Source organism: Melanotaenia boesemani, chromosome 2, assembly GCF_017639745.1.
Source record: "Melanotaenia boesemani isolate fMelBoe1 chromosome 2, fMelBoe1.pri, whole genome shotgun sequence".
Taxonomy (NCBI): domain Eukaryota; kingdom Metazoa; phylum Chordata; class Actinopteri; order Atheriniformes; family Melanotaeniidae; genus Melanotaenia; species Melanotaenia boesemani.
In genome coordinates this window covers 12,382,801-12,406,411 of record NC_055683.1, presented here as the reverse complement: position 1 = coordinate 12,406,411, position 23,611 = coordinate 12,382,801, and the positions used below count along the sequence as shown (strand labels likewise).

The 23,611-nt window shown below is 38.5% G+C and overlaps 2 protein-coding genes across 22 annotated transcripts in view; one reads left to right on the top strand and one right to left on the bottom strand.

Moving 5' to 3' along the window:
* Positions 1 to 2,496: 2,496 nt before the first annotated feature.
* Positions 2,497 to 13,350, top strand: cdc42ep1b (CDC42 effector protein (Rho GTPase binding) 1b). Of its 2 annotated transcripts, XM_041996433.1 has the most exons (4): positions 2,497 to 2,652; positions 8,009 to 8,496; positions 9,545 to 10,095; positions 12,230 to 13,350. In XM_041996433.1, the coding sequence occupies exons 3-4, from the start codon at positions 9,642 to 9,644 to the stop codon at positions 12,856 to 12,858; spliced, it is 1,083 nt and encodes a 360-aa protein (XP_041852367.1). In that variant the 5' UTR covers positions 2,497 to 2,652; positions 8,009 to 8,496; positions 9,545 to 9,641; the 3' UTR covers positions 12,859 to 13,350. The 2 variants fall into 2 exon arrangements, with proteins under 2 accessions (XP_041852367.1, XP_041852376.1); XM_041996442.1 differs by lacking the exon at positions 2,497 to 2,652 and having other exon boundaries at positions 8,487 to 8,572.
* Positions 13,351 to 17,913: 4,563 nt separating this feature from the next.
* The window catches only part of LOC121629261 (interferon-induced very large GTPase 1-like), a 755,663-nt gene continuing 749,965 nt past the window's right edge, over positions 17,914 to 23,611 (bottom strand). For 7 of the 20 annotated variants that reach the window (XM_041968974.1, XM_041969009.1, XM_041968984.1 and 4 more), the window contains one exon: positions 17,914 to 23,592. In XM_041968974.1, coding sequence (XP_041824908.1) covers positions 18,844 to 23,592 — 4,749 coding nt within the window. In that variant the 3' untranslated portion in view covers positions 17,914 to 18,843. The remainder of the gene's footprint in view (positions 23,593 to 23,611) is intronic. The other 13 variants (XM_041968898.1, XM_041968947.1, XM_041968991.1 and 10 more) reach the window with 3 other exon arrangements.

Genomic DNA, 23,611 nt, shown 5'->3' with positions numbered 1-23,611 from the left:
ACGTTTGGGATTCTGTTCATCCGGAGGAATCTTTAAACTTTCGAAAGGTTATTTCTCCGAATGCAACAGCTGCTGCCGGCATTAACCTCACTGCTGATAAATGAAACCACAGGCTAGACAGTTCTGTGTAAAAGTCTTAAGCCACTTGCCAATGAAAAAAGAATTATGTGCATGTGTAAAAGTAAATACAGAGTGGGACAAATACAGCGTTTGTACCATTCTAAAAAGCTTGAAAGCCAATGAACACCTTCATTTTTCAACACAGACTGAACCCTCTTAGACAAGCTTTCATTTCATTTCTTCAGAAAATTTTCCAGGCCCCTTAAAGGACTTTTTAAACATCTTCTTTTGATGTTTTCTGCCTTTTGTTCTGTTCTCTGTCAAGATGATCCTACACTGCTTGAATAAAGTTAAGGTCCAGGCTCTGGGGAGCCTAAACACCTCCTTTAAGAATAATCTTTCATAGAGACCATGTCTGATGAAGTTTTAATGAACAGCTGAAAATATGGAACAAAACTTATTAATATCAAAAGAATAAGACTAGAAACGTTTGGTGAATAGACTCAGAGTGGAACATGGCATGAAGGCATGAGGAAAAGGATAGCACAGGAATCTCAGGAGTCCAGATTTTGGTGGTGGATAAACAACTTAGTAGGTTTAAGATGGAAAATGGAAAGAGCAGAGATGCATGAGAGTCAACATGAAAAGAGAAAGAGGCAACAGAATTGAGTTTTAAAAGGACAGAGAACTTACTGATTGGCTCAAAGAGTAGTGGACAAGAAGACCATTGAGACATCACAGATAATTATGAGCAGTTTGACAGTGTGGGAAAGGGAGAGGACGAGAAGCAGGGAAAATATCTGAACCCCTGGGGATATGAGCAAAACGAAGAGGTATCAAAGAAATGCATCGTTCACTGGATCAAGTGAAAGTCCAGATGTGTCTATCAGGTGCTGTTTGCAGAACTTTTTCCTATCACTTTCAGATATTAAGTAGGTAGTTTTTTCTTTAGGCTATTTCTTCTTTTGTCTTTCACTTGTCCAGCTTCTTCTTCAGCTGAGGACACACCGCACATCCCGCTCAGACATGCCAAATTATTACCCGATAACTCTTTGGGAATCATCTTCTTGGTATAAATTGATTAGTTTATGACTGAGATTAATGAGATTGTGTTTTCTTTTAACTCTTTGTTGCTGTAACCCAAAAAATGGGACCAAATGGTATCTTTGCAGCATGTTGCTTAAAACAGTGCCTAAAGAAACTGTTTAAAATGAGCTAAGTTGTGCCTGCTGCCTTTTTATGCTACTTTTTATGGCTTGAAATATTATTAGATTCCTAGATAAAAGGCTCTTTGGAATCAAATTATAAAGGAACGAGACAAGACTTTTGTGCAGTAGTGTAGGGGGTGGTATCTGTCTAGTGATTGATTAAATGAGCCTCCTCTGAGAAGACCAAAGATGATGAGTTCAGACACCGAGAAGCTCCTTACACCAGATAAACAAGGAGGAAAAAGATAAAAAAAACAAAAGAAACACAAAAACAATTGCCATATTTAGCCTCCAAGTACAACCACACACTGGCAGAGCAGTGTGGGAAGAGTCACAGTGGTTTATTATTGGAGCCTGCAGTGTGACATGAGAATGTGCTCAGAGTAATTCTCCCTCATATTTCCTTTGGTGACCTCAGACCACCATGTTGTTGCACTTTTGTACCTCTGAAGTGTTTAAAACACATGTGTTTTCATAGTTTTGTTCAAATTAAAATGTTATTATTTGCTGTGCTTCAGCTGTGGTCACCTCTAATTTGCAGACACTTCAGTGTGGTGAGAAGATAGTTTCACAATGGTTACAAATGTGTATTAAATGGTTTACAAATCTGTAAACCATTATGTGAGTAGCTTTGCAATACTTGCAAATGTGTGTTTGAAAGAAAGAGACATAAAAACTGGTTGCTCAAACTATTGTTTCAAGCTTGAATGCATCAATGGTCACATATTAATCTGTCTACCTCTCATGTTTCAGATTGTATTTTATATATCTTGTACTGGTACAGTACTGGTAAAACATGCACACAAGCTAATCCTTGCACAAAAGCAATGTTATGTGTGTGTGTCAGGCTATGAATGCATGCGCATATAAAGCCATTAGGAACATGAAGGTTGAGGTAAAAATCTGTCTGCAAATAATTCAGTTTGCCACTTTGTAATGTGTGCATGCATAAAGTTATTTTTTGTGTTTACATTGCTATTAATATTTGTTTGTGGATTCAAACAAGCATTTGCAATTAACCAGAATCACTCACTAAATGGAGCACAAGTTTGTAATCATGTTAAGCCCATTTGTAACAATTATTACATATTTCCTTGCACAATTCCTCACACTTTCAAGGCTTCATACACTTAACACCAATCATTGTGTAGTCACTGACGCTCCAACGGTCCACCCACCTCCCCCTCCCTTCACACTCCGTCTCCTTTCAGTTCACTTGTCATCAGCAGCAGCAACAGATCAGCCTCCTCACTGCAGCGCTGATGCTACGCTGGTGTCCAAGCGGAAACATACGGTGCAAACCTCAAACCGAGCAGGATGACGAAGAAAAGGAGCGTTGAGAACGTCACTGTGTGAAGAGACCGCGCGCTGCCTTTATTTTAAGGTCAGACTTTGCAGACATTTTGATGCCCTTTGATGCATTTTGAGTACCGTGGGTGCCAATGCGCCCCTGTCGTCCAATTTAGATGCATTCGTGTTGGTTTTCTAAAAGAAAAACGTGAATCTGTGAGTTTTTATGAAGAGAACAACAAGAAAAGCATCAGCAGCTGCGTAATCTGCGTAATTATAAAACCTTCGCACGTTTCTGTTGTTGCCGTGACTTTATTGACACAACTTTATGTCTCTCAGGCATGTTGCTGTTGGTCCAAAAGTACTGTGATTGTGGCTGAGAGTGCAGCAATAAGACGAGCAGTTGTAGCAAAAAAGGTATCAGACTTGGAGAAAACAAAAATCATGAATGCTCAGATCACCTTTATTTAACCAGCGTTGAATTATTGTCTGCAACGCTGAGTCACTGAAGTAAGTCTTGCGTGAACATCCCTTTAATCAGCATTACTTCCCCTTAATTCAGTGGTGATTCGAGTTTTTTTTATAATGCTGCAATATGATAGGTTGTAAGCCTGTCAAGCCAGTAGTGGGTTGCTTTTTGGCATGCTTGAAATGATATGAAGCTATGCTGTTTGCTGGAAACATTCAAAATCAATTGGTTTCTGTCCTCCATCTAAACCAGGGAACAACTCCTCCACATCTGGGCAGCCCTGTCAGAGATGTGGCATCATGGTTAAACTGCTCTTAAAACATCTGGACTGTTGAAGTATCTTTCAGCAGGACACAGTCTCTTCTCTTTCCTCCAACAGACATAAACTACACATATATGAGCATGATCAAATATTCATGCAATGGTCCATGACATCACTTACAACGGGCTAAAAGAAGAAGAAAAACGCCTCGAAGGTCTAAAATTTATCTAAGGTTAGATATGTGCACTAAAGTTCAAGCTTATGCTCAAGACTATTTTTGTTTTTAGTAAGTACATCAATTGTAACACACAAGTTGTAGGCCTTCACAGTGCATGCGAGTGTGGAGCTAAATACTGTAAGTCTACATGCAGAATTTGAATTTACAAAAAACTTCACATTGTAGTAATATTTTTTGCATCAAATTAAATCAAATAAAAAATCATACCATGCCAGAAATAGTGTAATCAGCAAATAGTTAGAATTTACCCTAACCCTGACCATCAGATAATTTCAGTCATCTGATCTGATGTGTTTACATTAAAAAACAATGGCTTACATTTTTCAGTCCATTATCAGAGAACATACGCACATAGTTGCGTAAGACTCAAACTTAGTGATATTTCCAAAACATCTACTTGTTGCCCATGCATGGTTTTAGCATTAGCTGTGTGTGAGCTAACAGGCCTGTAAAATATACTACACACTGCTACTGTCCTGCATCTTTACTCCACAAGTAAAAACAATGGTTGGCTTTATTTTTATAGCTGATGTGTCTGAAATAAATAAAATAAATAAAAGCAACAGGCATCTGTTGTCTACTCATAACAGCTGCGTTCAAATTCTTTGACAGCACACTTCGGAGTGTGCAGACTACGTATGCTACGCAGTGTCCTCTGTAGTCTGCACACTCCGAAGTCCGCCTAACGTTCGTGGAATGGGACAGCCTACCTAGCCAACAAGAATTTCCCATAACAGCAACGTAGGACGCTGAATCACGTAAACCTCTGAAATGACCGTTTACATATCATAGGACACTTTAGCAAATGTTAACACCGACCAAGTAATTATGTAAAAAAACAACAAAAACAAAACAAAAACATGCTCTGTTGTTTTCCAGTCGGTAGAAACTTCATTAACCCCTTAAAAATCCACAGATCATCATCCCATATCAAATATTACAACATTTTAATGCCACCGTTTAACAGAAATGTTTTAATGTACTTGGTTTAGTCATGTTTATACTAAAGTGTAGTAAAAAAGAGAAAAAAAAAAGAAGTATTCTTCTGATCTTGGTTGCTCATTTGCTGCCTCTTGTGCGCAATGAATTCTAGGAGTAAACAGGCTGCAAAGGATGCATCACCAGCAGCGTTGAGGCCAGGCGAAGTACGGGTTTGCAGGGTGGATTCAGAGGCTCCTTTGAATTGGGACAGTGCTTGGCGCACCACGGTGACGCATGGAGCCGACGAATCTGCGCTTTGAAGTGTGCAGAACCTGAATTGAGACACAGCTGTTCTGACTGCTAAACAAAATAAATGAATCAGATTTAGCGCATGCATGCTTAAAAACGTTTGAGTATTTTGGAAAAACTTAGGTGTGTTGATTTGATTTCTCAAAATCACATAACAGCTGTTGTCTGATAAAACATCACATTATGCTGTTTGTAAGATGACTTGAATAATCTGATAACTCCAGAAATCAGACAGTGATCAGATTTTTGGTGTGCTTGTAAACAAGGGGAATCTTTGTCCATCTAAGTGATATAATATAGTATCTTGCTAAAAAAATTGTGACTTATTAAACTCTGCTGAGAACTAAAACAGACAGAAGTACTTAAAAAAATCAGGTTAAGGATTTCCCCCAGTGTGTGTCAGTTTTGAACCAGTCATACACTGTTTATCCATGACTGATCAAACATGACAAATGCAGTCATGGTGTCACAAATCTCAGTGAGTGGGCTGTAAAGTGAAAGAACAACATAGAACAACCTTGTATGACTTCATATGCATAATATTAAAGGCTAAAAGGCAAAAACTTTAAAACGTAAACTAAATGAACAGAACTAAAAAAGCAGTTTTGAGTCATATAACAAATCGTGGACTAAAGCCAGACTTTTAACTCCCCCAGTATGGAGCAAGTCTGTAACAAAATACCAAAACATTAACAATACACTCAGCTAAAGTAAAGGGTTCAGTTTCATTCGTCTACTATTGACTCAAAGTTGTTTAACTCCAAAGCTGAGCTGCTGCTATAAATTTGGATGGTAAGCTTATTAGACAGAAGGCTTGTATAATGCTGAGGTCTGAGGCCAGTGTGTGTGAGGAAATGATTTAATATGCCTTTTGTCAAAGAAGTAAACAGGTCAATGAGCAAAATATGCTTAAACCTTCTATATAACACAGAAATACTTTACTTAATAGTAAGTTACAGTGTTTTACTTAAGTATTGAATAAATGAAAATATAACTTCTGATTTTTAAACATTTTTTAAGGTGACTTTTAACAGACAGTTTTATCTTTCATTAGCTGCACATCCCTGTTTATGTTTGCTGGGTGGAAGTTTGGAGGAGCAACATTTCCTTATGCTCTTTGTTAGACTGCACTTTGAATAGTGAGATATGTTTGCACATTACTCTTGCTTGACCTTATTTCCTCTGAGGTTTGTTGACAGAAGTACCACATATAAAAAAAGAATTCATGAAACTAGTGAATCATTGCAAACCTAAAGCTGCCCACAAAGGCTGATTTGTTTGCTTACTTTGCTTTTGTTCTGCTAGTTTCTTTACAGTATGTGTACATTGTAAATATGTCCAATTCTTCTTTTGAGCTATTCTGTTTGCCTCATACCATGAAGGAAAGTGTGAGTGTGGAGGGAATAGGAAAGTTTGTTTGCAAGCACAGTTCAGAACTGACACAAATACCACATGTACCAATGTGCTTGCAGTCAGATGCATGCATCATGTTCCAATGTACCAATCATGTAGCTTCATGTTCAGAAGTCTTGCAGGGAATGAAGTGCAATGCCACGTTGCAGTAAATCCTTGCAAACTGAGTGCATGTTATATTTTGAAGCTGTGTGTAATGGTCAGGGAGTTCTGAACTCAACCACAGCTTTTTGGTGCGACCACTGCCCTCCGGTTCAGTTGGAGGAAGCGGCCTCGGTGCTGGCCCACTGCTACACACACTGCATCTGTGTACATCTGTGTACAGTCCACAAATTTATTCATTTCTGAGCCGCAGCTATTCTGCAACCCCTCAAATGGCATCGGAGCCCTGTCTGTGGTTGTCCTGCAACATGTCTGACTTACACTGTAAATCTGCTTTCGGTGGAGGAGAGTAACAGAAGGGATGCAGGTTGGATAGCTGGTATTTTTGTGAAGGAGGGGAAAAAAAAACCAAGCAGACAGATTGAAGACAGACTTTTAAAAAAAGTTTGAGGGGGGAATAAAACACAGAAGGTAAAAATGTGTTTTTCATCAGCGTCCTCAGATGGCCGTAATAGAGGCCGTCCGGTCTGTTCTCCTAAATGCACGACATTCCCGTTACTCTGGCCAACCACCGTGTCTGCAATCAGTCAGGCAGCTCATGTGAAACAGGCTCGTTTACTGATGCCTGCAGGTACAGTTTAGAGATAAATACCATGTTTAACAGGTTTAAATGTCTTCCACTATGTTTCTAAAGAGGCCAAATTGGAGAATGAAGTTCCCAAAGTGAATTTATGTGCTGCTGTTACAGCTAATTTTACATTTAAAGGGAATCTGCTGCTCGCAAAGTCACGAGAGGAGAAGAAAATCACACAGGAGGCTCGTATGAGGGTTGAAGAATTTGGCAGCAAGAGGAGCAAGAAAAAAAAAACACGTTAATTGTATTGTGTAAAACAGTAAAATTACACATTGGATGAGTGAAATGCAGGGTTCAGGCTAGGAGAGCAAGGTAGAGTTTAAGATGTTAAATCCAGACTTGGTGTTGAAATTGACAGTGTCTCTCCATTTATCAGTCTTTCACCTTCTACAAGCCACAAGCCTTAATCACCACCTTAAGCTACGTGTTACTCAGCTGTGAGGTCAGAAGTTGTCAGGCAGCAGTTAGAATCCATATATCCATCCTCCTAGACACACACCTCCCCCAAAATAAAAGCTTCTACAGATCTTTGCCCTTATTATACCTTGTTTTTTTAATTGTTCCCCTGAACTTTTGCCCTGGAAATGTTAAAAAATACCAGATTATCTCAAAGTTATGGAAGGCGATCTTAACCCAGGACAGGTTGAAGTGGTTATATCACAGTTCGTGATTGGCCAGCCAGCGTCCTCGGCAAGTAGCTCCAGCAGCCTGCGACGTTAATCCAACACTGGCTGTGTCCCGGAGAAATCACGTGTTCGGAGCTTAGCAGCGCTCCCTTGCCTTGGTTTCATTTCTCCAGCAGGAAGAAGGTTTTCCAGGACAAACACAACCACTTGGCTTTAGATTCTCCTTTGGAAAAGTGAATATAAATATATCATGTAAAAAATAGATGTCAGTTTTATTGTTTAAATAAATATTACACAGGGTAGGCAACTGTAAAAGCTAACTGACTGAAGACTGCTCTAAAAACCCCAGAAAAGTCAGATTCAGTCTCTTGACTCTTGAGGCAACAGCATCAACCACTTTTAAAAGTTTTACCTGCCTAATGTATTTGTTTGTGTACCACTGACACCTCCTCTACTTTTCTCTCTCTGGTCCTTAGCTGCTCTAATGTGAACTGGATGGAAACAGAGACCCCCCGCCACCACCACCTGGAAAACATTGAGGAACTAAGTGGATTGAAGAAGGCAGAGACCGGGTGAGGGAGTCAGAAGGGAGGGAAGACACGGGGGATTAGCAGCTAATCCAGTGCACGGACAATCCTGGAGGAGCTTTATCGTTCTTCCAGGACGATGCAGACGAAACAATTGCTGGATTACGACACTTTATTTTACTACTCTTTGGAAGAACGCAGCACCCTTCTTTTTCCTTCGCTCTGACAGTCTTCATTGAGGACTTGCATCTTTGGACTGAAGAACCAGTGAAGCCGGAACCGAAGGGGACAAACCTGGGGGCAGGATGTGTCATGAACGGTGTGGTGCCACACACACGGATCAGCCTTTTTAGTGGGAGACAGAGCATGACCGTGGACCTCTGTTTTTTCCGCTTGACCGCTGAGGAGCACAAGTGCAGAACAAGTCCATTGATGAGGTACTTGAGATCCTCTCAGAAGTTGTGATCAGTTAAAAGCCTCATGGACAATAACAACAGGATCTGCTGTGTTTCAGTAATGATTACTTTGAAAAACATATAAGATTAATTAAACCTGCTGCAGGTTTCTGAACCATAAACAAGAAGCCAGGTGAAATGTTGATAATTTTCCTTGATCAGTACTCGAAGGGAAGAAATGTTATTTTCTGCTTTAAAAAGTGCATACAGTGTTCAAAGGTTGGTCAGTAAAGGATGAAACAACAGAAAACTGAGTCACACCGGAGGCCAGTGAGGAGACTAAGTTCCTTTTGGTTTACTTTATGGGCTTGTTTATAAACTTTAACATGTGTGTTTGCTTTCTCCCTGAAACGCTGCACTTCATAAACTCTTTTTAGTTGAGGTAAATGCAAATCAAACATACTTCAGCTTCACGAGGCTTCCTGGTGAGGTGATCCTCTTAGTGTTGCAAGTGAAATGTAAGTTTAGACACTTCTCCATGTCTTCAACATGACATTTAGAGAACTCAGTGTAAGCACCAGCTCTTTTCTTTTTTATTATTATTATTGTTTGGTTGAATTCACATCTCCGTGTATTTACAGATGTGGCTGATTTTGTATTTGTAGATGCTCACTGAACCAAATGTGAGCAGTGCCCAGTCTGCCCCAAACTCTCCAACCACATGGGCTGTGGTAACCAGCGGAAACAGAGAACGGCCTTGTAATTTATCTTATTTTTGTTATTTTTTTCATGATTGAAAGCTGCTGCTGTGCAAAAAAAAGGGAGTTTGGCTGTTTTTAAAAAAGCAAATCAGTGAGAGGAAGACAAGGAACAGAACGGGATTTAGGGGTAGAACAGAATTTATATCTATTTTGGCATCTCGGAGTGTATTTCCAAAAGAGAAAGCGTGGGCTGTGGTGGATGAATAGTTGGCTGGGATTGTATGAAAAATGGATTTTACACACATTTCTGCTGAGTGAACAACCACATACTTGTGTGTTTTGTCTTCATCGTCCAGGCATTTTAATTATTTTTTTCTCTGGTTTTGCAGTGGACCCAAAACTGGATTTCAGACTTGACTGACATGCACTCAGAATTCAGACGTTCTCATTCAGTTTAAAGGGAAATTACGCCACTTTTCTTCCGCAATGAGTCTGGGAAAACTGCCAGGGTTTAAAGGCCTTGTTGCTGGCTCTCAAGGGAAACGGCGTTTTAAAAGCGACCTCTCAGTGGACATGATCAGCCCACCGCTGGGGGACTTCCGACACACCATGCACGTTGGCCGCGGCGGGGATGTGTTTGGTGACACTTCCTTCCTTAGCAACTACGGGGGCATCAGGGAGCCAGGAAGTCCGGACTCAGCAAACAGCTCCAAGTCAACCGGCTTCTTCACACGCACTTTCCGCAATGTACGGAGGACCTCTGGGCCACGGCCGCGAGCCGGCTCCAGAGACCTGCCCTCCCCTCCACCAGACGTCTCACCCATCATCAAGAATGCCATCTCTTTGCCTCAGCTGAACGTGGACTCTGCCAATGGGTGCCTACAGAGGGTGCTGTTCCCCAGCTCCATCAGCTCCACAGACGATTCCTTCTGCACATATGGTGAGATAATGCAGATAATCACTCCCAGCATGGGGTCCATGTAAAGCATCTTAGCAAAGAGATTATCTTCATTAAAAGTGAGCAGAGAAAAGGTACCGGTGGTGCTTGTGCTCAAACATGATGGTTTATTAAGAAGACAATAGAGCATGATCTTCAGTGCCACAGATTAATTTACACCAAATCATCTTTACTAGTCACACGTCCACCCAGAGAAGCAGCACACATGCTGGTAAGGCTCCCAGGTAAATGAAATAAAGGTAGAACTAATAATATGACTGGGAACACGTAAACACTGTTTCACAGGCAGGGTGTTATTTATTATTATTATTGTTATATATAAGATTTTTTTTATTTAGTCTAAACTGGAAAAGGTGAAGGTTTTGGTTTTATTATATTGTCCTCTACTTATTTAACCTTGAAGCTTAAATTCTCAATTATTAAATATTAAATATTATTAAATTATCAGAACTGTATTAAATTAAAAACTTTTGAACAACATGAAAGGAATTTATCAAACTGTATTTTTGCATTATACCAAGGTACAAAAATACAAAACAAAATGATATAAATAGCTAAAATTAATACAAAATATTTTCAAATTGAGAAAGATTATACAAAATCTATGTTAATATGTAAATATATTTATTTACACAAACGTATGAATATCTCAGATACAGTATTTTAGTATTTGTATATATAAAAATATAAAACAAAAATAAAAAAGTATATAAATGTAGACTTTTTTTATTAATATAAAACTTTTATAAATACATGTTTTAGAAACATTTTAAATGCAAATACATGATTTAAAAATAACTGTTGATTATAATTATTTATTTATTTGTATTTTAATTTAAAAATATTTTATAAATAGAAAGAAATTTATGGTTTATTAATATATAAATGTATGTATTTATAAATATATTTATATTTACATTATAATAATTAAAATTTATATTTTAAATACAGTATATTAGGTATATAATAAGTGAAACTCAAATTGAAAACACAACATATACAAAATATAAATGTATTTTTTATTAATATGAAATATTTACTTATTTCTGAAAATATAATTTCTAAATACAAAAAATATAAAACATACAAATGAAAGAAAAGAAATCTTTATACAACTTGGACCAATTTGTTCCCCAAACAAGAGTAATAATGAACACAAACAAGGACAAACTGGATCTAATGAAATTAACAAATAGTTATTTAATTAATTCCCTTAAGAGAAATTATAATCTGTTCCAGTGAGACTCTGTTACTGTAGAATCTGTTTGCACTCCTCAGTCTGCAGCTTGAATAGAACCATAAATGTCAGCAGACTCACAAACACCTCGTTTTAACATCTTTCCCACATTCCTCCAAGACAACCGGCAAACATGCGGGCTTCTTCTGAGTCATCTGGGATCACCTTGGCAACACCTGTACACAATTAGGTCTGTAATCACAAACACACACAGCTGGTTTGCTAAACACAGAGAAACTTACCGCGGCATTTCCTGTCATCTCTGCACGCCTGTGTGTCCGCCTGAACGAACAAGCATAAACACACCATTTTGTTAGATCTGCTGACCAATCACAGCTTGTCAGACAGCAGCGTGTAGTGGATGGAAATCCCCGCTTTCCCTGTTCGGATTTATTATCCAGTTCAAAAGGAATTTTTCAAAATGGGGTGACGTAACTCTGGAAAATATTCAGAGAGCTTATTTGGTCATTTTATTTAATTTATCTTATTTAAACAGACACCAATGCAACCCTGTATTGATTTTAGTCTTTAATACAATTTCTCTTTAGGTAAAGTTTTTACTCATCATTATTCTAATAATTTATACCCTCTCATACATCTTAGTCTTTCCTCTCCCTTTCAGTGGCATAAAACCTCCCCTAAAGTTTCCCCGTCAATAACCCCCTCATCATTAACTGCCTGACAGTTAAAAGAATAAAGATGAAGAAGTTTTATCTGTGTGTGGGGGGCCATAGAAAATACCCAGACTCTCTTCTTGTGTTGATATATACTGCCACCTTGTGGTGAAGGAGCTGAATTGCTGGACTAAAGCCTCAACTTTGCAGCTTGTAGTTCAGATTTAGAAACTTGATTCTAACTGAACAGTTTTTTTGTTTCCAGGTGTCCAGTCTGGATTTGTCACTCTGCCTCGCCTTCCTCGACTTGAAAGGCAGATTCAAGATGGAGACTTCTGTAGAGGGTCTCCAACAGACAACGGTGGCGTCACACTGACTCGCTCCGACTCCCTCGCTTCGTTCACGGTGGATTTAGGTCCTTCTCTTATGACCGAGGTGTTGAGCTTGATTGACAGCACCAGCTCCCTCCAAATATCCAGTCACAGCCAGGCAGCAGAGAGGGAAGAGGAAGGAGGGGAGGATAAAGATGATGACAGCTCTCTAACCAAGACGCCTGTGCAGACACCTGGAGTCTCGTCACCCAACTTGTCCATGTGCAGCGGGTCATCCAGTCACAATGTAAGCAGCAGAGATAGTTCTAACCGGACAGAGCAAGAGGAGGACGGCAGGTCTGTGAGGACGCCCGATGCGTCCAGCATGTCTCCTCACAGAGAGGAACCTGTGATGGAGGCAGAAAGGTTCCAGAAGGCAGCTGACATGCTGGCTCGTCATTACGGTGGAGGGTCCTTCACAAAGGCAACGAGGATGAGCAGCAACGGCGCCTCTTCGGCTTTTTACAAAGGCCACAAAACACCATATGCCTTTCCAGATGAGGAGGAAGAGATCAAAGTATAGATGTTAATACTCAAACACTAACTCATGAACATTGTTCCTGATCCTGTCGCTGGTCAGTCCTTCATGTAAACATTCTTCATTCAGTAACAGGTACACATGGACAAGGCAGGGACAAGAAGTTTGTATGAAGTTTGGTTTCTATCTGGACCTGAAAACTCCACCATGCTGTGCTACAACGTGATTACACAGTTTATTTATTGGACATATTTTCAGACTATTGACGTGGACACTACTTAACCATAATGTTCACATGAAACGTGTTTAGGTTGAAGAGTTGAAATTGAGCTTGGGATTAGAGAGCACTGCATTTGGAAGATAGTTTCATATTAATACATTACTACATCATTTGTACTTTTTTTTTATCATCATGTACATTTGTAATATTGATCCAAGGAAGGACTATGTCATAATCTCCTAACTGTAACCTACGGTAGCTGAGAAGTTCAAAACACATTTAAGTTAATAAAACAAAAACAAAACAAAACAAAAAAACAAAAAAAAAAAAAAAAAAAAAAAAAACACATTAACAAATTCAAAAACAAAATTGCATTTAGAAAACAAATTTATATTTCATAAAACACATTTGTAAGTTTGAAAACAAAGTTGTCCTGCATGTAACTAACTTACAAATCATTAGTTTGAACTTCCACGTCACTTTGGTTATTTAGTCTTTTATTAATTTGTTCAGGAGTTGTATTTGTATTTTGGCTCGTGCAGATTTGTGTTTACTTGTGTACAAGAGTTTAATATTTTGTAAATTTGTTTCCTAAAATGTGAATATTTTTTAAAATTTGCAAATGTGCTTTATAAAAAATAAATTTGTTTTCAAAATGTGTGTTTTTTAAATGTAATTTATTTTCAACTTTTTAAAATGTTTTTTAAAATGTAAATGTGTTTTGTTTTTTTCAGGAACCGTACTAACCTGTATAATGTTCAAATATATGTTAGATTTTTTTTTCTAAAAAGATTTAATCCTACACTATGTAGTGGTGTATTACATTAACACAGCTATTGTATTTGTACACTTTCTCTGGTTTCTCATATATTAATAAAATAAATAATTTCTCATTTCCTGGCTTAATATGAGCATAACATGTCAGTGGTAATTCTTTTTCAGTAGCTACAGCAGCTCATCAATCCCAAGAGTTGAGACGTTGTGTAAAATGTACAAACAGAATACAGTGATGTGTAAATCTCTGCAACCCCTATTTTATTTCCAATAGAACATAAACAACACTAGATGTTAAAATCTTACCATTTAATGGAAATTATTGGCTCGTTTTGATTTATTTTAATTTTTTTTAACCTGTCCTGTCCAGCATCATAGAAAGCTGAATGATAGCCTGGTTGCTGTGTTGTGCTGGGGGGTTTATGGATATAAGGCTCCTCTGGATAATCTGATTCATTTATGTATTTACTGTTATTTATTTACTTTGAATTATGGCAGAAGAGAGCCCTGGCCAGAGCTCCCTGTGGTCAGGATCGGCAGCCACTGACCCCACCAGGCACCCAAGAGCCCAGAGGCACCCCCATGTGTAATACCATGTAAGTAATAACCAGGCAACATCCTGGTAGTAACACTGGGTACATCAAGGTAACAATAGAATATAACTGAAGTTACAGGGTAATAAGGAGCATGTAAGTTACAGTAATGAGAGACAAACAAATTTAACAATAAAGTGAAAGTATTTCATCCAGACTTTCAAATTTTTTCTTTGCTGTACCTTTTCCATTCATTGGGAATTTCTCCTTTACCCTGGAATTTCAAGTTATGGAAATCCTCCAGTTCCTTCTGAAAGTGACATACAAACCATTTCCAGTATGTTAGCTTAGATTCATCAGCAGTAATCCTCCATGAAGCAAGCGGATCCCCAGCAGTTGGATACTGTTTGTAAGGAACCGACGCCGCTGAGTCAAGCCTGGGGTAGAAGTTTCTGTCACTTCCAACTAATGTGGTGCAGAAATCAATGACCAGATCCACTGTGTCTTTTGTGTGAAATCCTGAAACTCCAGAGGGTCGATGAAAAGGAACATTGTGTTTATCAGGACTGTGGTCCTTCAGGGTGTTGGTGCAAACAGCTGCACAGAAAGGACAGCGTTCCCAGCAGCAGTTACACAGCTGATCAATGAGGATTTGATCAGGTGTCTGCCTGCACTCCATCACTTTATCCAGTGGGAGAAGAATCATCTCCGTAGTGACGGTTTTAAGGCCTTTCTCTAACTTTTCTTTAAGAAAGTCAAAATTGTTGATGTCTCTGAAGTTTTGACAAAAAATGGTATCAAGTGTCAGCTTGTTGTTCAGTGAGGAGGAAAACACCTTTACCCACATGTCTATGTTTCCTTCCTGCTTCTTCACTTTGTCTGTTGCTTCAAACAAAGCTTGTCTGATGAGTTTATTGATGTCATCTACATTCTTCTTGAGTATTTTCGGTTCTTTATCTTTCTCCTTTGTAAAGATGTATTTCTTCGCTTCTTCTTTTATAAAAGCCTCTACTTGCTTCTTTGGATTTTGGATGTAGGTTTTGTATTGACTGAAGTCTTCTCTCTCTGCAAGTGACGTCAACACATGTTTCTCCAGGTTCAGTCTGTTCCCATTGAATGCTGGGAGACTGCATCTCATTTCTCCAGCGAGATCAACTGCAGTCTGATCAATGACGGCTTCAACAGCTGAAACCTTCAGTCTTTCACACATCATTTCTCCAAACACCACAGCAGACGAGCTTCCCTTGCAGTAGCTTTTGAAAACGATGTAATATTCATTTTTCTTGCTGTTCAAACAGGTGTGGGCATCATTGTTCTCTTTGTACGTCTTGTGTGACTGTAAAAGCCAACTTGTTGCTCTGTCAAAAACATACAGTAAGAGATTAACTGTAAACTCCTTCTTAAAGATATACTTTCGCTCTGATTCAAATTCCGTCACTTTTGGTAGTAGTATGGTAATATTATGGTAATTATGTGGTAACTGCCTGGAAATGCCTACAAAATGTTTAGACAAGGCAAGTTTATTTGTAAAGAACTATTCAATGATGGTGATTCAAAGTACTTTACAGAAAATAAGAAACATAATTTAACATTAAAAAAAAGAGAAAGGACAAGAAAGAAGATGATAAAAACAGTTTTAAAATAAGGACAAGTTTATTAATTCCAGATTAAAAGAAACAGATGCAGATTTGAACTTTTAAATAAAAACTAGTGAAATGCAGCAGAGAACAGGAGGGTCTTTAACCTGGATTTAAATAAACTGAGGGTTTCAGCTGATCTGAGGCTTTCTGGGAGTTTTTTCCAGACATGTGGAGCATAGAAGCTGAATGCAGCTTCTCTGTGTCTAGTTCTGACTCTGGGAACTGATAAGAGACCGGATCCAGGTGACCTGAAGGGTCTGGAAGGTTCATAATGGGTCAAGAGGTCTCTGATGTATTTTGGTCCTAAACCATTCAGAGCTTTTTAAACCAGCAGCAGAACTTTAAAATCTATTCTCTGACGAACAGGCAGCCAGTGTAAAAACCTCAGAGTTGGACTGATGTGGTTCATTTTCTTGGTCTTAATGAGGACTTGAGCAGCAGAGTTCTGAACAAGCTTCAGGGATCTAATTGAGTTTTTAACCTGTAAAAGCACTGTTACAATAATCAAGCCGACTAAAGATGAAAACATGGACTCCCAACATAAAACCTTGCATGGTGGTCATATTGAGTTTGTGGCTCAGTATAAGTATTTAGGTATTTTAATTGGTGAACATTTAACTTTTAGATTACATATCGAAACCTTGTCAAGAAACTTAAGCTTAAGCTGGGCTTTTATTATAGGAATAAATCATGTTTCTCCTATCTTACCAGAAAAAAAGCTGGTTCTTCCTTTGATTGACTGTGGAGACCTGCTGTATGTTCATGTCTCTGTGTAGTCCTTGTGCTTTCTGGACAGTGTGAACTACAGTGCCTTAAGGTTTATTATACAGGCTGCAAAACTCTCATTCACCACTGCAGCCTTTATGCCAGAGTTCAGTGGGCTTCCCTATGCATATGTAGACTTTCACATGGGTATTATTTTATCTATAGTTCCCAAAGCTCACACTGAACTTGGCAAAAAGGCTTTTAAATTCTCTGCCCCTGCAGCCTGGAACAGCTTATAAACTGACCTAAAACTGTAGGAACTGATGTCACTTAGAGCTTTTAAAAATGTGCTGGGAGGCCGACTCAATAGGTTACTGTAACTGCTTGTCCAGCTAACTATGCTTTCTGTATTCTGTTGCCCTCTTAGTTTTATATTTAATATGTTTTATACTGTATGTTTTATGTTGTTTGTTTTTGATTAGTTGTTTTACTGTCTGTAACGTAATTTTGGACTATAGCTGTCTTGGCCAGGGCTCCCTTACAAAGAGATTTTGTAATCCTAGTGGGAATTCTCTGTAAAATAAAGGTTAATTAAAAAATAAAATAAAAAGAATAAAGAATAAATAAAAACTTTTTTTCCCCCCAAGTCCCGCTGAAACATCAGATATTTTACTCTTGGGGTAAATTTTTTAGCCTTGAGTCCATCTCTACACCCAGATTTCTGGTTTGGTTGGTGGTTTTTAGGTGTTTAGACACATAGATTCGTGACATTATTGCAGAAAAAGTTGTGTTAACTGTGTAAAACAAAAGTTAGGTGGGACTGGTGCTACACCTGAGTAAGAGTTTTCCATTTTTAAACTCATTTTCATATTTGCAAGGCTGTTGATCCAATAACTGCCAGTATTGTGATCCCTGTATTTTTATTCTTTTTCTGTCATTGTTTCTGTTTGGAGGAGTGCAAGTTGGTGAAACTTGGATGAGAAGACACTAAGACGATCAGAAATTAAATTTTTCTTGCAGACTACATGATGAAGGACTGCTGGCTCTAATGCAAATATTTCAGACTGCAAGAACCATTCCGAGTGATGATTGGAGGCCTAACTACAGACTAACATTAACAAGTCAATCACAAGAGTTTCATGTTCATCAGGCTACAGGAGAACATACACAGAATATTGAGATCCTGGAAGAAATTTAAGCAGAATGACACAGAAACATGTAACTGATTATTTTGCAACCCTGATTCGTGGTTATTACATAGAAAATATCCAATCATTATTAGTTTATTATGAAATTAAGTCACTATATACACACACATATATATATATATATATATATATAGACATTTTCTAGACGTTTTCCAGACAGACATAATTACCACATAACAAATTATCAAGAGGCTGAAACAATAACTGATTTTGTTGCACAGAAAATTTATTCAGGTAAGGAACATGAATTTTCAAATCTGGAAATAATAAGATTATTTAAAAAATCAAGTAAAACAGTAACAGTTCAAATAAATACACCATGTTCTTTTATAAATTCTTAGAGCAAAACAATAAGAAATTAAAAATGTCAAAACTGCAAAAAGTAATGAAATTAAAATGAAATAAACCGCACATGACATGATCTCTAAGTTCAACATTTTACATCTTTCCACTGTTTCTCAAACATCCAAAGAAGAAATTGCAAGAATTTATTTTAAAAAAGTTTTCAGACGCGTTAAAGTTGTTTCCACACATTACAAAGAAGTAATACATATAAGGTTCATGTCATTAATGTTTGATCAACAATGTAAGGTAAAAAAAAAATAGAAATCTTGATAGTATTTATAAACACCATGTCATACATCTCTATAATATTGAAAAAGATAAAAAATGTTCGATTTTAGTTGAAAAACAACCTTTAAATGACCAAATATGTTAGATGTATTTTAAAACTAAATAAAAGATTATAACATTGTTCTCTCTTTCAGATCTTTTTATGTGATCTTCTCATCACAGTGTTTCTAACTTTTAGAAAATTTTATTTAATAAAGATTGAGAATATATTGATCAATTAGATATGCTGCCACTGATATTGGATCAGATGCTATTCAAGGCATATTTTTCTTTGTAATGGACACTTTTCATTAATTTTAAGAACAGTTGCAGTTTTCTCACTGCTTGCACATTTCATCCAGACTTTCAATCGCTTCTTCTTTGCTGTACCTTTTCCATTCATTGGGAATTTCTCCTTTACCCTGGAATTTCAAGTTATGGGAATCCTCCAGTTCCTTCTGAAAGTGACATACAAACCATTTCCAGTATGTTAGCTTAGATTCATCAGCAGTAATCCTCCATGAGGCAAGCGGATCCCCAGCAGTTGGATACTGTTTATAAGGAACCAACTTCTTTGAGTCACGATTGGGGTAGAAGTTTCTGTCACTTCCAACTAATGTGGTGCAGAAATCAATGACCAGATCCACTGTGTCTTTTGTGTGAAATCCTGAAACTCCAGAGGGTCGATGAAAAGGAACATTGTGTTTATCAGGACTGTGGTCCTTCAGGGTGTTGGTGCAAACAGCTGCACAGAAAGGACAGCGTTCCCAGCAGCAGTTACACAGCTGATCAATGAGGATTTGATCAGGTGTCTGCCTGCACTCCATCACTTTATCCAGTGGGAGGCGGCTCATCTCCGTAGTGACGGTTTTAAGGCCTTTCTCTAACTTTTCTTTAAGAAAGTCAAAATTGTTGATGTCTCTGAAGTTTTGACAAAAAATGGTATCAAGTGTCAGCTTGTTGTTCAGTGAGGAGGAAAACACCTTTACCCACATGTCTATGTTTCCTTCCTGCTTCTTCACTTTGTCTGTTGCTTCAAATAAAGCTTGTTTGATGAGCTTATTGATGTCATCTACATTCTTCTTGAGTATTTTCGGTTCTTTTTCCTTCTGCTTTGTAAAGATGTATTTCTTCGCTTCTTCTTTTATAAAAGCCTCTACTTGCTTCTTTGGATTTTGGATGTAGGTTTTGTATTTACTGAAGTCTTCTTTCTCTGCAAGTGACGTCAACACATGTTTCTCCAGGTTCAGTCTGTTCCCATTGAATGCTGGGAGACTGCATCTCATTTCTCCAGCAAGATCAACTGCAGTCTGATCAATGACGGCTTCAACAGCTGAAACCTTCAATCTTTCACACATCATTTCTCCAAACACCACAGCAGATGAGCTTCCCTTGCAGTAGCTTTTGAAAACGATGTAATATTCATTTTTCTTGCTGTTCAAATAGGTGAGGGCATCATTGTTCTCTTTGTACGTCTTGTGTGACTGTAAAAGCCAACTTGTTGCTCTGTCAAAAACATACAGTAAGAGATTAACTGTAAACTCCTTCTTAAAGATATACTTTCGCTCTGATTCAAATTCTGTCACTTTCTTTTGAACATTTTTGGCCACTTCTTGTAGATAAGTTGAAGTGTAGCCTTGTGTTGCTACAGGTTTGGTCTGAATGGCCTTCAGTGATTCTTGTTCCACATTGTTGATGAAGAATCTAATTTCTTCCTGGTCATCATGGGTTAACAGACTCACTTTTAATCGTGTTTTCTCTTGGACAAAATCTAATGCCTTTCCCACTCTTGAATACTTCATTAAGGTTATATAACCAAAGTAATTCCCAACTTCTGACAGTTCTTTGTATTTTCCTTCTTCTCTTGACTTCATGATGAGATTCCATTCAGTCCCAAGCTCTTCAAGGACATTAAATTGATCTTCTTCCAGGTTGATGTCTTTAATGGGTATTATATCTGAAGTTAGTTCAGCTACCCAGTAACTCCAAACAGAGTCAAACTGCTCTTTGAGTTCTTCCTCATTTTCTACGACATCTTTTAACTGGTGCGCGAGCTCTTTGCTCTTTTGCAGCAGTTTGTTCTCAAACTCTGTCTTCTTGTTGTCAAGCTTTTTTCGAGCATTCTTCTGCTGGATAACTTCATCCAATTTTCTTTTTACTTCTCTAATGTGCTCCTCATGAAACTCTTTAATTTTGTTTTCAAACTGGCCCTGCCACTGAACCAAGATTTCTTTGTCTCTGTCATCCTCAAAGTAAAACACCATTTGTTTTTTTAATTCTTCATATGTTTTGTTCATTTCTTTAGAAAGATGGCTGTTCTCAATCTTGTCGAGCTGTCCCTTTACAATTCTAAGATGAAGCTGGTTTTCAATTTTCAGCATCTCACTCCTCAGGGTCCAGGTCCAGTTACTGTACTGGACCTCAAGTCTTCTGTATGCTGCAATTTCTTGAGTGTTTTTGAAGCTAAACACAAAGTGTTCATTCATCAGTGCGTTCCACAGATCCTGGATTTTGCTGCTGAAATGTGACAGAAGGATTCCTGTAGAATTTGAAGCCTTAGACAGGATGATGTTCTTCAGTTCTTGGACACTCTCACTATAACTAGGATTTGGAGGCGCCATTGGTGGACTTCCCTCCCATAACTGGGCAAAGTATTTCACATCCTTCTGCACATCAAATGCAATGACATCACTGAAGCACTCAACATCACACACCTCTTCCTCTGCAGCTAGTTGAGCCATCTTGTCCAGTTTTTCTTGCAACCGTCTCTTTCCGTCCATGTTTTTCTCTACAGCTGCAACATCTGTGACATTCTGGTGAACAAACACACAACTTGGGGAGAGCTTAACTTTCTTCATCCTCATGATGGCCTGAACAACAATCTGCAGGACATCTTGCATGTCAGCTGGATTCTCACCAAAGATGTTGATCAATGTCATGTTTCCCACACCAACAACAAATGTTGCCAGTTCATTGTCGTGATGAAGACAGGTGTTACCGGCCAACTCAAGAGCATGCAGTCCTTCAGTGTCCACAACCAGAACATAGTCAAACATGTAGTCGTTCTTGATTTCTTCAGAAAGTTTGAGCAGCTGCATGTAGGCACCCTTGGTGCACCTGCCAGCACTCACTGCAAACTGCAGTCCAAACATGGCATTCAGCATTGTTGATTTCCCACTGCTTTGTACTCCCAACACTGACAACACAAACACTCTCTGGTCACCCAGTTTCTTGATGACTTCCTGTAAAAGACTAGAGATCCATGTTAATGGAACATGACCTGCATCACCGTCCATCAGCTCCATGGGGTATCCTGATATCATCACATCTGCTGCCAGCTCAGGGTATTTAACCCAGTCAGTGTGTCGGCTTCCTGTTTGTTTCTTCTGAGACTTATGGGCTTCGTAGATCTGTCCCATTTCTCTGAAGATATGCTCCAAGCCAAAAGTTGCTGACTGCAGCTTTTTTGATAAATGTTCAAGTTCAGCTTGTTTTTCTTTTAACTCTGCAGATTTATCGTGTTTCCTCTTCAAATCCAAGACCTTAGACCACGTTTCATCATAGTTTTGGAGAATTGAAGAGAGATCATCAGTGGAGAGTCCATCTATTAGGATCTGAGTCCACTTCAGGAAATATTCTTTGTCTTTAGATGGTAGATTCAGGAGGCTTTTAGTGAATGACTTCATCAGTTCACTACAGGAAGCATCACATTGTTTCTGTCGTATTTCCATCAGTTGTTTTTTCTTCTGTTCTTTTTCTTTCTCAATGTTTCCTTTGAGGTGATACAGCTCTTTGTTTATTCTGCACCAGTTATGCCAAAGTTGTCCTTCACAAGAGAGAAATTTCTCTTTGATCTTGGAAATATCCATCCCCTCAATCATTTTCACTATTTCCATGGCAGCAGATTTCCCTTTTTGGCAGACTGAGTCGTTTTCATCCACTCTGATCCCAGAGATCCCCAATGATTCAAGCTGGAAGGTTGTATGTGGTCCAGACAAAATCTTTCCAATAATCTGTTTCAGCTCTTCAGAAACATCTGACTGGCTTCTGTCCTTCAAACCCAGTTTGTATTTTCCTGGTTTAGCCTGAATTGCCCCACAGTCACTATCAGTGATGAGACAAATCAGAGGTTTTGTGGCGTTTAGAAGGGATGAAACAACTGTATAACTCTTCTCACTTTTCTTCAGAGTTGGTAGCAGAAGAACAATGACTGAAGATTTTTCAGTCAGGATTTCACGTTGTTTTTCAATCAACAGAGAATCACCATGAAGATTACAGAACGCAACGCAGTCAGTGAAGGAATCAGTGGGTTTTCCAGCAGGACAGTACCAGGCAATCTCTGCCACACCATCCATCAAATGACGAGATTTGGTGCTACCTGGACAGTTTCTGTGGAAGAAGGTGCTGTGACGGTCGTTGATCAAAGTGTTCATCAGCTGAGATTTAGACAGAGACAGTGAACCCAGACGGAAAAATGACACCAAGGGTGTCTCAGCTTTGCAGACTGGCATGCTCTTCATGGTGACAGTCTTAAGATCACCCTGAGTTTTCTTCCATGTTTTGGTTATTTTTCTGAATGTCCACAGAGGACACTCAATATCCATTGAGACAGGATCAGGAACGAGCAAAGGTAGGGCATACTGACACTGTGACAACTTTGTGATCATGTTCTGCTTAAGGAAGCTGTCTGAGCAGTGAAATGCTGCCATTTGGACATCCATTGGGTGCACATGAGCCTGTTTTGATTGATTAGAATCTTCAGTGTTGGCCCAAAAAGCATCATCGTCATCTGTATCAATACTATCAGACTCTGGAAGAACCTCTGGTTGGCTCACCTCAGAGCCGTCTTGTCTTGCAGGAATATATCTGGCTCTGTAATCTAACATCATCGACATTTGACAAAATGTTTGAGCTAAATCTTTCTCACAGGTTTCATTGCTCTGTTTCACAGGTGGACCTATTTTAAGAAAATCTGCTGGTGACATCTTTTGTTGATAGCTGTCCTGGAGATGAAGTCTGCAAAGCAGTATCTCTGTTTCTTCTGGAAGTTTTTCCTTTTTATGTTCTTCAGTGAGAATCTTTGACTGCTGTAAATGATGAAAAGAA